This window comes from Ranitomeya imitator, chromosome 2 (genome assembly GCF_032444005.1).
Source record: "Ranitomeya imitator isolate aRanImi1 chromosome 2, aRanImi1.pri, whole genome shotgun sequence".
Taxonomy (NCBI): domain Eukaryota; kingdom Metazoa; phylum Chordata; class Amphibia; order Anura; family Dendrobatidae; genus Ranitomeya; species Ranitomeya imitator.
The window spans coordinates 645,926,093-645,941,920 of NC_091283.1; the positions used below are offsets into that span (position 1 = coordinate 645,926,093).

Here is a 15,828-nt window from a genome sequence, read left to right on the forward strand (position 1 = left end):
TTAATGAGACACTACATGATGGGAAAGGGATGCAGACTTTGAAAATTAAGATTGTAAATGGTATAGAATCATAGAATGGTAGCGTTGGAAGGGTCATCTGGTCCAACCCCCTGCTCAAAGCAGGATTTGCTAAATCATCCCAGACAGATGTCTGTCTAGCCTGTTTGAAAACTTCAATGGAAGGAGAACTCACCACTAGTGATGAGCGAGTATACTCGTTTATCGGGTAGTCTCCGAGTATTTGTTAGTGCTTGGAGATTTTGTTTTAGTCGCCGCAATTGTATGATTTGTGACTGCTAGACAGCTTGATTACATGTGGGGACTGTTTAGCAACCAGGCAACCCCCACATGTACTCAGGCTGGCTAGCAGCTGTAAATCATGCAGCTGCATCAACAAAAACTAAATCTTCGAGCACTAACAAATACTCGGAGCCCACTCGAACGTGCTCGCAAAACCCGAGCAACGAGTATACTCCTTCATCACTACTCACCAGCTCTCGTGTCAGCCTGTTCCATTCATTGATCCCCCTGTCAAAAAGTTTTTTCTAATATCTAATCTGTGTCTCCTCCCATTTAGGTTCATCCCATTGCTTCTAGTCTTTCCTTGTGCTAATGAGAATAAAGATGATCCTTCTACAATGTGACAGCTCTTGAGATATTTGTAGACAGCTATTAAGTAACCACTTAGTCTTCTTTTTTGTAAACTAAACATTCCCAAATCCTGTAACCGTTCCTCATAGGACATGGTTTGCAGTCCAGTCACCATTCTGGTCACTCTTCTCTGAACTTGCTCCAGTTTGTCAATGTCTTTTTTAAAATGTGGTGCACAAAATTGGACCCAGTATTCCAGATGAGGTCTGACCAAAGAGGAGTAGAGGGCAATAATGACTTTGTGTGATCTAGACTGTATGCTTCTGTTAATACATCCCAGAATTGCATTTGCCTTTTTTTGCTGCTGCATCACACTGTTGACTCCTGTTTAGTTTATGATCTATTAGTAAACCCAAGTCTTTTGCACATGTGCTGTGCTTAACCCTATTCCTCCCATTCTGTATGTTTTCTTATATTTTTTTTGCCCAGATGTAGTACTTTGCATTTTCCCCTGTTAAAACTATTGTTAGTTGCTGCCCACTGCTCCAGTTTATTTATATCTTTTTGAATTCTCTGTCTCTTCTCTAGTATTAGCGATCCTTCCTAGCTTTGTGGCATCAGCAAATTTAATCATTGTACTCTTAATTACTTCATCTAAATCATTGATAAAGATGTTGAACAATACAGGGCCCAGGACAGAACCCTGTGGTACCTCACTTGAGACATTCTTCTAACTGGATGTACAGCCATTTACGACCACTCTTTGGGTCCGATCACTAAGCCAGTTATGAATCCACCTAACAGTTGCCTTGTCCATTCCATACTTAGTCATTTTTTCAATAAGGATGGTGTGAGATACTTTGTCAAATGCTTTGCTGAAGTCAAGATATACTATATCTACAGCATTTCCTTGATCCACTCAGTTAGTGATTCTGTCATAGAAGGAAATTAAGTTAGTCTGACATGACTTCTTAGTTACAAACCCATGTTGACTCTGGTTAATCACTTCATTCTTATCCAGGTACTTTCATATATGTTAATAATTTGCTCAAAGATATTTCTTGGTATAGAAGTCAGACTCACCAGCCTATAGTTCCCTGGGTCCACCTTCTTCCCCTTTTTGAAGATAGGAACAACATTTGCACTTCTCCAGTCTTCTGGGTATTAATGATCAGAAATCAAGGCCAGTTTTTATTACTGATTTTTCACCTGAAGGGGTTGTCAACTACTCAAACTACCCCTTCCTAATTCCTTATGTTTGCCCCATTAAACTAGTAACACTTATACTCATCTCTGGTGCTGATGCTATTCCAGTGGTGTCAGTGCCAGCGGTAAGTGAAACAGCCATCTGATTAGCTGCAAGGATTGCATAACAATATCACGTGATCTCTGTAGCCAATCAGGACTGCTTCACTTTCCTTTCTTTTGGACGTGTCACATAGATCCGGAGGTGAAAAAGCAGACGCTCTCTTCCTCCAGATGTGAGTTGTCTGAAGGCAGGGAGAATTGGCTGCAGGTATTGTTACATCACCGGGGAGAGACAATTACGGTATTTATTTTGGTTGTATGTATTTAACTTACCAATTGTTTGAACACTAATCACACCATGGAAGAAGCCAGTTTTGTTTTGGTGAAACCCTGGTTCATCCATATTTGGAATTTTTTGAACTGAGCTTTTTTATTCACACTTGTAAGCATAACCAATTAATTTTTGCTCTAACATTATGTCTGGAGGATCTGCACTGTTTATTTCTATCAGTCAGATACCTGGTATTGAAATTACGTGAAACTCCGAGATGTGATTGAACTTGATTCCTTTTGAATGAACATTTGATGATACGATTACCGATAAAACATCGGACTGACATAGAAGGAGATGCCTACTTTTTACATCAAGCTTATTTTCCATGAGCTATAAAATGGAGGTGGAACACACAGTCTATTTAGGATCTATCCCGCATTGTAGCTCAGTGATTTTTTTTTTGCTCGGTGGGAGTGGAGGGATTGTCCCATATCTACAGCAACTCCATTGGGATTGTCTGGATTGATACAGTAACTCAAAAACATAGCCGTAGATTGCCTCTGGCTAAAATTAAACCCTCTTTGTGTTAATAAATGAAGAAATTCTTACCACAAATACAGCTACATGAAGAACTAATTTTCCTGTGTTTCTACCACTTGACGTGACAATGTAATGTACAGTGGAGCAAAAAAGTATTTAGTTAGTCAGCAATAGTGCAAGTTCCACCACTTAAAAAGATGAGAGGCGTCTGTAATTTACATCATAGGTAGACCTCAACTATGGGAGACAAACTGAGAAAAAAAAATCCAGAAAATCACCTTGTCTGTTTTTTTATCATTTTATTTGCATATTATGGTGGAAAATAAGTATTTGGTCAGAAACAAACAATCAAGATTTCTGGCTCTCACAGACCTGTAACTTCTTCTTTAAGAGTCTCCTCTTTCCTCCACTCATTACCTGTAGTAATGGCACCTGTTTAAACTTGTTATCAGTATAAAAAGACACCTGTGCACACCCTCAAACAGTCTGACTCCAAACTCCACTATGGTGAAGACCAAAGAGCTGTCAAAGGACACCAGAAACAAAATTGTAGCCCTGCACCAGGCTGGGAAGACTGAATCTGCAATAGCCAACCAGCTTGGAGTGAAGAAATCAACAGTGGGAGCAATAATTAGAAAATGGAAGACATACAAGACCACTGATAATCTCCCTCGATCTGGGGCTCCACGCAAAATCCCACCCCGTGGGGTCAGAATGATCACAAGAACGGTGAGCAAAAATCCCAGAACCACGCGGGGGGACCTAGCGAATGAACTGCAGAGAGCTGGGACCAATGTAACAAGGCCTACCATAAGTAACACACTACGCCACCATGGACTCAGATCCTGCAGTGCCAGACGTGTCCCACTGCTTAAGCCAGTACATGTCCGGGCCCGTCTGAAGTTTGCTAGAGAGCATTTGTATGATCCAGAGGAGTTTTGGGAGAATGTCCTATGGTCTGATGAAACCAAACTGGAACTGTTTGGTAGAAACACAACTTGTCGTGTTTGGAGGAAAAAGAATACTGAGTTGCATCCATCAAACACTATACCTACTGTAAAGCATGGTGGTGGAAACATCATGCTTTGGGGCTGTTTCTCTGCATAGGGGCCAGGACGACTGATCCGGGTACATGAAAGAATGAATGGGGCCATGTATCGTGAGATTTTGAGTGCAAACCTCCTTCCATCAGCAAGGGCATTGAAGATGAAACGTGGCTGGGTCTTTCAACATGACAATGATCCAAAGCACACCGCCAGGGCAACGAAGGAGTGTCTTCGTAAGAAGCATTTCAAGGTCCTGGAGTGGCCTAGCCAGTCTCCAGATCTCAACTCTATAGAAAACCTTTGGAGGGAGTTGAAAGTCCGTGTTGCCAAGCGAAAAGCCAAAAACATCACTGCTCTAGAGGAGATCTGCATGGAGGAATGGGCCAACATACCAACAACAGTGTGTGGCAACCTTGTGAAGGCTTACAGAAAACGTTTGACCTCTGTCATTGCCAACAAAGGATATATTACAAAGTATTGAGATGAAATTTTGTTTCTGACCAAATACTTATTTTCCACCATAACATGCAAATAAAATGTTAAAAAAACAGACAAGGTGATTTTCTGGATTTTTTTTTTCAGTTTGTCTCCCATAGTTGAGGTCTACCTATGATGTAAATTACAGACGCCTCTCATCTTTTTAAGTGGTGGAACTTGCACTATTGCTGACTGACTAAATACTTTTTTGCCCCACTGTAAGGCCCAGTGAGTCAAGGCCCATATTGGAGTCCGGCACAACATGTTGGATTACCTACCATTGCTTAATGTGAACCTGTCAGCAGGATTGCGCATAGTAACCTACAGACAGTGTCAGGTCGGCGCCGTTATACTGACAAAATAATACCTTAGTTGATGAAATTCGTCTTGTTGTTTCTTAATCTTTATTTTCAGTTTTGTGTTAATGAGATTCTTGTGCCCTAAGGTGGGGTTGGTGAATGTGGTGCTCTGATTATATATTCATAATACAGTCTGCTGACACGTCACTGCTCCCTCAGTGACCCGCCCCCTAGTTTGCACAATGTATACTGTGTGTATTTGAAAAAAGCATGTAACGTAATCAAAATGGCAGCGCCTGCGCACTTTCTCTTATCGGTTAGTGCCTGTTATCTTCCTGTGTTTCAACTGAAAAAAAAAAAATCACCATCAATATGACACCGTCGGGTGCGCCTGTGCATTAGCTTCTATCGTGTTCCGATAGATGCTACTGCGCAAGTGCCGCCACCGACTCCTTGTTGCTGCAGCCCAAAAAATGTACACTACAAAAAAATGGCACCAGCGCTTGCGCAGTGGCATCTCTCGGTAGGAGATAAATGCTACTGTGCAAGCGCCTCCGCCGGCTCCTTGTTGCTGCAGTAAAAAAAAAATATATATTTACACTACAACAAACTGGCACCAGAGGCAGCGCATGCACAGTAGCGTCTATCGCGTACCGAGAGATGCTACTGCGCAAGCGCTGGCGCCATTTTGTTGTAGTGTACATTTTTTTGGTTGCAGCAACAAGGAGCCGGCAGCGGCGCTTGCGCAGTAGCATCTATCGGAACACAATAGATGCTACTGCGCATGCGCCGCCTCTGGTGCCAGTTTGTTGTAGTGTAAATATTTTTTTTTACTGCAGCAACACAGAGCTGGCGGAGGCGCTTGCACAGTAGCATCTATCTCCTACCGAGAGATGCTACTGCGCAAGCGCTGAAGCCATTTTGTTGTAGTGTACATTTTTTGGGCTGCAGCAACAAGGAGTCGGTGGCGGCACTTGCGCAGTAGCATCTATCGGAACACGATAGAAGCTAATGCACAGGCGCACCCGACGGTGATTTTTTTTCCTTTGAAACACAGGAAGATTATAGGCACTAATCGTTAAGAGAAAGTGCGCATGCGCCGCCATTTTGATTAAGTGATATGCTTTTCTTCAAAGCCACACATTAGTATATTCATTATGCAAACTAGGGGGCGGGTCAGTAAGGGATCAGTGATATGTCAGCAGTCTGCATTATGAATAGCTAATCAGAGCACCACATACCTCAACCCCGCCTTAGGGCAGGAGTACCTCATTAACACAAAACTGAAAATAAAGATTAAGAAACAACAAGATGGATTTCATCGACCAAGATATCATTTTATTCATTATAACGGCGCCAACCTGACACTGTGTGTAGGTTACTGTGCACAATCCTGCTGACAGGTTCACTTTAAGGCCAAGGTCACACTTGCTAGTGTAATGCGAGAAACTTGCGCGAGTCTCTCGCATCAATACTCGGCACTGCCGCTGGCATTCGGGACCGGCGTGTGCGGCTGCATGTATTTCTATGCAGCTGAACACTCCGGTCCCAAGTGTCGGCAGCAGTGCCGGGTATTGATGCAAGTTTCTCGCATTGCACTCGCAAGTGTGACCCCGGCCTCAGGTGTGTTATTGTGCACTACAACTTAAGAAACATCCCTATTCCTAAACTAGGAAATTTGTATATTTTGTCCTTTTCAGTTGCAGAAGATTGCACAGTAGTCTGATTTTGGTTGATTCATCTCATCATCTGTAACCATTCACATTTAGGAAAACACTACAACCTGTCTCCCACAGCAGAGCTGATGGATCTTTGCTAGTGACTTTTCAGCTCACTTTTCAGCTCAGAAGTAACAATGCCATTCTTGCACATGGTGTGTGGTTGGTATTGGAGCTCAACTAGATGAGGATGACATCTAATCACACCCAGACAATGAAATTTTTTTAAAAAGACCCCTTTTTCTAACCAGGACAACTCCTTTCCATATACGGTAGTTGTGGTCAACATTATTTGTCTTGATTGTTTATTATAAACAAGCCAATTTCTTCAGAAATAAGTGGCTATATACAAACTGTGCATCATTTGAATATTTTAATAGCATTCAAAAACATTCAACAGAAAAGTTGACTAGTCAACATACATGCAGTAATTTCAAAAAAAGAATTGTAGAATTATAGTATATGACATGGGTAGAATTAAAGGCAACCTTTCCCCAATAAATGGAAGCAAAATATATGGCAACAACCGTGAACCGTCTGTAAGCTTCTTGCACTTGTCTGCTGCTAATTTCTTCCACTACCTATCTAAAGCTCTTGAATGGTTGCAGGATTCGATTCCCATTCAGCTCTCCCCAAAGATTTGGGATCGAGATGAAAACTTAATAACTTAATTTAAAATAAAGCATTTTTCCTTCTAAACCATTCTTACGTACTTTTGGATGTGTACTCTGGGTCATTATTCTACTGTAGGACTCAGTCCAACTCATAACCTAGATTCTTTACACTTGGAAGCACATTTTGACCTAAATGTTCTGTGACATCTCTACATAGACCTACTCTAGGAAGCGTGCCTCTGTCACCAGGCACTGCCGTATTCACTCTGCTACTGGCGCTGGAGGAGACATAATGTTCAGTATATCTGGGTGACCCAGACGCTGTCCAGCCATCAATTAGTGTATCTGGGATGTGTGGTGTTGCAGAGCAAGACTAATGGTATGTATTCTGTCCAGTAGCCCAGCAAGTGTAATCCACTCCCTGCTGTGGCCAATGGGGCAGTACCACACCCCACTTAAACTTCCAGCATTCTGGAAGTGTCTGGTTTCTCCTTGTGCTCTAGTGTTACTCCTGTAAACCTGAACCTGACTCACCTCATTACACAACTACTTCCATATTGCTAGATCCACTGTCCATGACTCCAATCTGTTTCACTTGGGAGTCAAACAGATTGGAAGGCGAGGGTTGTTCTGGCATCTGCTAGACGGAGTGGCTTGAGCCAAGTCCATCCGAGGTAGTTTTTGGATTGATGGCTTCTGAAAGACTTTACACACTGATAATCCTCCATCATGTTTCACTGTAGGTCGAGTGCACTTTTGCTATAATAATTTTGTCCTTTGCCCTGCCAATGAGTTTATACATATCAAATGAGCTTCACTAAACACATTATTGCAGGAGATATTTTATATGGTGTATTTAATATTCAAGGTTACCAATACTGTTGATCACAGCTCTGTAACAGACATTATTCTGATTGTATAAGTCTAAGGGTATGTGTCCACGATCAGGATTGCATCAGGATTTGGTCAGGATTTTTCATCAGTATTTGTAAGCCAAAACCAGGAGTGGGGGATAAATGCAGGAGTGGTGCAAATGTTTCTATTATACTTTTCCTCTAATTGTTCCACTCCTGGTTTTGGCTTACAAATACTGATGAAAAATCCTGACCAAATCCTGATGCAATCCTGAACGTTGACACATACCCTAAAAGTCTCACGTGTCATTTTTTTTTACAAGATTGAAAGGGATCCTGTTGTCAGAATTTTATACCCCAAACTAATGACATGTATATAAAAGCGCATTAATGCTGAATAAATCCTTACCTTTCTTGGAGAAATTTGTTTTCTGTTTTATTGGTCTCTTGCCTCTCTCTCTATTCCCCATCCACTGCCTGTCTCCTGTCTTTAACAGGTCACTGAAACAGGAGGCCAGCAGTGGGCAGAGATTAAGGAGAGATGCAGGAGGCAGACAGTGGGCAGAGGTTGGGGAGACAACCAGGAGTCCAACAGTGGGCAGAGGCTGGGAAGAGAACCAGGAGTCCAACAGTGGGCAGAGGCTGGGGATAAAGATAGGAGGCCGATAGTGGGCAGAGGTTGGGGAGAGAGGCAGGAGGCCCACAGTGGGCAGAGGTTGGGGAGAGAGGCAGGAGGCCGACAGTGGGCAGAGGTTGGCGAGAGGCAGGAGGCCGACAGTGGGCAGAGGTTGGGGAGAGAAGCAGGAGGCCGACAGTGGGCAGAGGTTGGGGAGAGAGGCAGGAGGCCGACAGTGGGCAGAGGTTGGGGAGAGAGCCAGGAGTCCAACCGCGGGCAGAAGTTGGGGAGAGAGGCAGGAGGCCGACAGTGGGCAGAGGTTGGGGAGAGGCAGGAGGCCGACAGTGGGCAGAGGTTGGGGAGAGAGGCAGGAGATCAGTAAGTGCAGAGCCCAGAGAAGCTCATTAGCATACAATATCATCTATGGATTTCTCTAAAGCAGCTAAATAGATTTCTCCAAGAAAGGTAAGGAGTTTCTCAGCATTAAAGTGCCATTATGCATGTGTCATTAGTTTGGGGAATAAAATCCTGATTAAAGATTCTTTTTAGGCCACATTCACCCTCTTATATTTGGTCAGTATTTGTAAGTTAAAATCAGGAGCGTAACAATCAGAGGAAAAGTATAATAGAAACACGTCACCACTTCTGTATCTATCACCCACTCCTGGATTTGGCTTACAAATATTGATGCAAAATACTGACCAAATACTGAATGTGTGAACATGGCATTAAAGACAGCATGGTTCATTTTGACTTTTTATCAATCCCACAAATGACAAGAGACTTCCTGTTTCTACGTATAGCAAAGAGAAGAATTAGAAGTGTAGAAAGGCAAAATGCGCAATTGTAAGCACATAGTGCTATATATGAGGATTGGTACATCTGTGGTGTTTTTCCTGATCAAGGAGTCTGAGAACTTCGAAACGCGTTGAATAAAGACACATCCTTTATGACATACGTCTGGACTTTCACTTACTCAGCACTGCAGAGTGAATCCACGTCTACCCATTTTTTTCCCATAATATGAGGATTGCAATATATTAAGAAGATAAAACTTTGATGGGAGGAGGAGTGCTTCTTTAAATGTGGCCTTTTACAGTAATACAGAGCCAGTGTCTGATTCATGCAGCCTGTGAATGAGGCAGCATAAATTTGCTGTTCAATTTATTTGAAAGTGTTTTGATCCCTCAATTACATCTTTGTTACGTGGTGCAAAGTTAAAGGAGATAGTACTTGCACCTAAGCCCTGGTGCCTGAGGAAGATACCAAACACTTCTTGCCACAAGAAGACACTAATATCTTAAATGGCAACTGGTAGGTTAGGCTAGTCTGTTATTGATTTGGTATTGGGGCCCAGGAGCTTCAAGACATACAGTATACAGTGGGGCAAAAAAGTATTTAGTCAGTCAGCAATAGTGCAAGTTCCACCACTTAAAAAGATGAGAGGTGTCTGTAATTTACATCATAGGTAGACCTCAACTATGGGAGACAAACTGAGAAAAAAAAATCCAGAAAATCACATTGTCTGTTTTTTTAACATTTTATTTGCATATTATGGTGGAAAATAAGTATTTGGTCAGAAACAAAATTTCATCTCAATACTTTGTAATATATCCTTTGTTGGCAATGACAGAGGTCAAACGTTTTCTGTAAGTCTTCACAAGGTTGCCACACACTGTTGTTGGTATGTTGGCCCATTCCTCCATGCAGATCTCCTCTAGAGCAGTGATGTTTTTGGCTTTTCGCTTGGCAACACGGACTTTCAACTCCCTCCAAAGATTTTCTATAGGGTTGAGATCTGGAGACTGGCTAGGCCACTCCAGGACCTTGAAATGCTTCTTACGAAGCCACTCCTTCGTTGCCCTGGCGGTGTGCTTTGGATCATTGTCATGTTGAAAGACCCAGCCACGTTTCATCTTCAATGCCCTTGCTGATGGAAGGAGGTTTGCACTCAAAATCTCACGATACATGGCCCCATTCATTCTTTCATGTACCCGGATCAGTCGTCCTGGCTCCTTTGCAGAGAAACAGCCCCAAAGCATGATGTTTCCACCACCATGCTTTACAGTAGGTATGGTGTTTGATGGATGCAACTCAGTATTCTTTTTCCTCCAAACACGACAAGTTGTGTTTCTACCAAACAGTTCCAGTTTGGTTTCATCAGACCATAGGACATTCTCCCAAAACTCCTCTGGATCATCCAAATGCTCTCTAGCAAACTTCAGACAGGCCCGGACATGTACTGGCTTAAGCAGTGGGACACGTCTGGCACTGCAGGATCTGAGTCCATGGTGGCGTAGTGTGTTACTTATGGTAGGCCTTGTTACATTGGTCCCAGCTCTCTGCAGTTTATTCACTAGGTCCCCCCGCGTGGTTCTGGGATTTTTGCTCACCGTTCTTGTGATCATTCTGACCCCACGGGGTGGCATTTTGCGTGGAACCCCAGATCGAGGGAGATTATCAGTGGTCTTGTATGTCTTCCATTTTCTAATTATTGCTCCCACTGTTGATTTCTTCACTCCAAGCTGGTTGGCTATTGCAGATTCAGTCTTCCCAGCCTGGTGCAGGGCTGCAATTTTGTTTCTGGTGTCCTTTGACAGCTCTTTGGTCTTCACCATAGTGGAGTTTGGAGTCAGACTGTTTGAGGGTGTGCACAGGTGTCTTTTTATACTGATAACAAGTTTAAACAGGTGCCATTACTACAGGTAATGAGTGGAGGAAAGAGGAGACTCTTAAAGAAGATGTTACAGGTCTGTGAGAGCCAGAAATCTTGATTGTTTGTTTCTGACCAAATACTTATTTTCCACCATAATATGCAAAAAAAATGATAAAAAAACAGACAATGTGATTTTCTGGATTTTTTTTTCTCAGTTTTTCTCCCATAGTTGAGGTCTACCTATGATGTAAATTACAGACGCCTCTCATCTTTTTAAGTGGTGGAACTTGCACTATTGCTGACTGACTAAATACTTTTTTGCCCCACTGTATATCTATTCATCATTGCAGGACATACCATTTAAAACCTAGGAACATATATTCCATTTACAATGCGGTAAGTACCACTCACAGTCCAGGATACTGTAATCCATACAGACGTCAAAGAATAGGATAAGGTGCCAAACGTCTCTCAGCAGGTAGCCCAGTGTTGCATCTTTAGAACCACAGTGCTGGCTTTTAATTGGGAATACTGCCTTTCAAGCAGATTAGTCTGCAGGAGAGTAGTCACACTTCAAGTTCCTTAATGTGTACTTGACTCATCAGAAACAAAGAGTTGGGCAAAGCTGTACATGTCCAGAAATATTAACATTTTTTAAAAATTCAAAAGATTTTGTAGGCAACAATCAGTTTTTGGTCTTCACATCTATATGATTTCTAGACAAGGTAACAAAGATATAAATGATCATCAAGGTGGGTAACCCTAACAAAATAATAATTCAAAAATAGAAAACACAAAAAACAAATCCACTAACATACAAAACGCCATTATGTGCCTTAGTCCTGCCCACAAACCTAAAAAGAACCTGTCACTGTTCCGGACATGTCAGTTTTTGGTAATACTTGTATTCTTTAAGATACAGCATCTTTTCTTATAACAGTGTTGTGCCATTCCTCTCTTATTACTCCAAAGTATGTATGAATAAATTGACAGCAGGGCGTCCCCAGTTTGCGGAGTCACCCTACATTGGTTGAGGTCTTCAATGTTGGACTGTGATTTGGATTATAAACAAACAGTTTGGCTTTCCCTGTAATCCAGGGAAATATATTATTCAAAGCAGAAACTGGGGGAAAATCCTAGATTCAGGTAAAAAAACTAAATTGTTAGTTATTGTCCCGAATTCCATAATCTAGGAGCTTCTATTGTCTGTGGATCCTCTGATGTCTAAAAAGATTTGTTTTATATATAAAACATTTCCCACATTCTCGACATGACAAAGACCTCTCATTCCGGTGACCCCTTTGATGATCAATCAGGCTACTTTTATACCCGAATCTTTTACCGCATTCTGGGCACATGTATGGTCTCTCTCCCGTGTGGCTTCTCATATGTATGATCATACTAGAATTTACCGAAAAGCATTTACCACATTCTGGACATGAATACGGTTTTTCTCCAGTATGAGTCCTCAGATGGTTAGTAAGTGCTGATGGCTGCTTAAAAGACTTGCTGCACTCTGGACAAATAAAGGGCTTCTCGTTTGTATGAATCCTGCGATGCATCAAAAGACCGGAGTGTCGAGCAAAACATTTACCACATTCTGAACACTGGAATGGTTTCTCCCCTGTGTGTGCTCTCTGGTGGATGCAAAGTCTGTAATGGTTACTAAAAATCTTTCCACAACAAGAACAAATGACTGGCGTTTTGTCCTTGACCATCTGATTTCCCACAGGTAAGTGGGTACTTCCATGCAGAAGACTCAGCGGAGCAGTAAGATCTAAATGGTGAGAAGGAAATATAAAGAGATCTTCTGGGATGGCCTGGTCGTGTAAAATGGATTCCTCTTTTATATGGTAGTCAGGCATGGTCCAAGGTTCAGTGATTTCATTCATACTGACGCACATTTCAATAGTATCACAAGGAACGCCGATATCATCATTCGAGGAAAAGCTGTTAAATATGTCGTTGACATGTAATTCACGAGGTGATTCACCTGCTCGGAGAGAAAGTGACAAGGTATAACACTCCACCATTTCTTAAATGTAATTTATGATAATATTCCATGTTTACTAACAGATATTTGATTAACCAGAACAGCCTGACGTCCTTGTAAATGGTCATTTAAAGGGAACCTTAGACGAAATGCTATTAACCTGCAGATATGGGGTTAATCTGCAGGTTAATAGTGTTCTGATCCTGCCCGGAACTGGCACTTAGACCCTCAATGCCAGGAGGAAATTAACTTTATTCCTCCCGGTAGCATTCCGGGTTCAGTCACAGTAATGGAGCCAGTGCAGTTTCAGTCACAGCAGTGTGTATAGAGAGCGTCGGCTGTAACTGCACCCCTGACACTGACTGAAAGCCGGCCCTAATGATGAGTAAGTTGTCAATCAGTGCCATGAGTGCGGTTACAGCTGCTGCTCTGAAAACAAGATGGTGATAGGCTAGTGCTGATGCCAGGGCTCAAATCCCCAGTGATCACAAATTGGTGGCCTATCCAAGGACAGGACATCAATACATTTACCTGGAAATCCCTTTGGGAATGCAAATTTTCATTTTTGCACTTTCGTTCTTCCCTTCGCTTCTTCCAAGAGTCATAATTTAGTCATTTAGGGCTGTCTTTCTTTTTCAGAACAAATTGTAGCTTTTAATTCAATCTATTCATATATTCATGCAATGTTTGCCCCCTTTCTGACTTCCTATTCCTTTGAATGTTTGTCATACTTAAATGTTTCAGATCACCAAACAAATTTAAATAGGTGCCTCTTTTTTCAATATCGGAGCATTTAGATGCAATAATCACCCCTTTTTATAATATCGGAAGCGGTTCACAATTATCTCCACCCCAAGGAAAACAATGAGATAAGGCATCTGCCTTAAAGGGGTTGTCCAAACTTTCAATTAACCCCCCAATGTATCCCCCAGGGGCCCCTAATTAATTTTGTAAATACCTTCTGTTGCCGATACTGCCTGTGAGCCACACTATGTCGGCGGCTGAGTCCAGGTCACGTGACCCCCAGGCTGCAGCCGCCGCAAATATCTGCCGACGTCACTTCAATTTCCTGACTCTGGAAATTGGCATGACGATATCAGCAGGCGTGACCCAGCCTCCACAGACAGCGGTCACTCATCAAGAGTGACTGGGCTGTGGGCGGTGCTGGGGTGTGCGGGCGGTGCAGTGCTGGGGTCTGCGGGCGCTGCGGTGCTGGGGTCTGCTTTGGGCGGGTCTGCGGGCTGTCTGTGCAGGGGGGTCATTAGTGTGTGTGTGTGTGCTTGCAGGCATCGTCCTATGGGACTATAAATCCCATCCGGCTATGCCTGCTACAGTGACAGTGATTGACACATTAGCCAATGATGGGACAGTAGTAGTCCCATCATCCGGCTAATGTGAATGTAAAAAAAAACTACAGAAAAAACACATACACACATATACAGTGCATACCTATAGTCATACAGTACATACAACATACAGTACATACATATAGTACATACAACATACAGTTAGGTCCATATATATTTGGACAGAGACAACATCTAATTTTGGTTATAGACATTACCACAATGAATTTTAAACAAAACAATTCAGATGCAGTTGAAGTTCAGACTTTCAGCTTTCATTTGAGGGTATCCACATTAAAATTGGATGAAGGGTTTAGGAGTTTCAGCTCCTTAACATGTGCCACACTGTTTTTAAAGGGACCAAAAGTAATTGGACAGATTAAATAATTTTAAATAAAATGTTCATTTCTAGTACTTGGTTGAAAACCCTTTGTTGGCAATGACTGCCTGAAGTCTTGAACTCATGGTCATCACCAGAAGCTTTGTTTCCTCCTTTTTGATGCTCTGCCAGGCCTTTACTGCGGTGGTTTTCAGTTGCTGTTTGTTTGTGGGCCTTTCTATCTGGTTTAGTCTTTAACAAGTGAAACGCATGCTCAATTGGGTTGAGATCACGTGACTGACTTGGCCATTCAAGAATATTCCACTTCTTTGCTTTAATAAACTCCTGGCTTGCTTTGTCTTTATGTTTTGGGTCATTGTCCATCTGTAGTATGAAACGACGACCAATCAGTTTGGCTGTATTTGGCTGGATCTGAGCACACAGTATGGCTCTGAATACCTCAGAATTCATTCGGCTGCTTCTGTCCTGCGTCACATCATCAATAAACACTAGTGACCCAGTGCCACTGGCAGCCATACATGCCCAAGCCATCACACTGCCTCCGCCGTGTTTTACAGATGATGTGGTATGCTTTGGATCATGAGCTGCACTACGCCTTCGCCATACTTTTCTCTTTCCATCATTCTGGTAGAGGTTGATCTTGGTTTCAGCTGTCCAAAGAATGTTCTTCCAGAACTGTGTGCAAAGTCCAGTCTAGCCTTTTTATTCTTGATGCTTATGAGTGGCTTGCACCGTGCAGTGAACCCTCTGTATTTACTTTCATGCAGTCTTCTCTTTATGGTAGATTTGGATATTAATATGCCGACCTCCTGGAGAGTGTTGTTCACTTGGTTGGCTGTTGTGAAGGGGTTTCTCTTCACCATGGAGATTATTCTGCGATCAATCACCACTGTTGTCTTCCATGGGCGCCCAGGTCTTTTTGCATTATTGAGTTCACCAGTGCTTTCTTTCTTTCTCAGGATGTACCAAACTGTAGATTTTGCCATTGCTAATATTGTAGCACTTTCTCGGTTGGGTTTTTTCTGTTTTCGCCGGTTAAGGATGGCTTGTTTCACCTGCATGGAGATCTCCTTTGACCTCATATTTACTTCACAGCAAAACCTTACAAATGCAAGCACCACACCTCAAATCAACTCCAGGCCATTTATCTGCTTAATTGAGAATGACATAACGAAGGAATTGCCCACACCTGTTCATGAAATAGCCTTGGAGTCAA

The 15,828-nt window shown here is 42.4% G+C and overlaps 1 protein-coding gene across 1 annotated transcript in view; it reads right to left on the reverse strand.

The window, feature by feature from the left end:
- Positions 1–11,258: 11,258 nt before the first annotated feature.
- LOC138667665 (oocyte zinc finger protein XlCOF8.4-like) overlaps positions 11,259–15,828 on the reverse strand; it is a 45,671-nt gene continuing 41,101 nt past the window's right edge. The window contains exon 5 of the mRNA XM_069755790.1: positions 11,259–12,926. Coding sequence (XP_069611891.1) covers positions 12,133–12,926 — 794 coding nt within the window. The 3' untranslated portion in view covers positions 11,259–12,132. The remainder of the gene's footprint in view (positions 12,927–15,828) is intronic.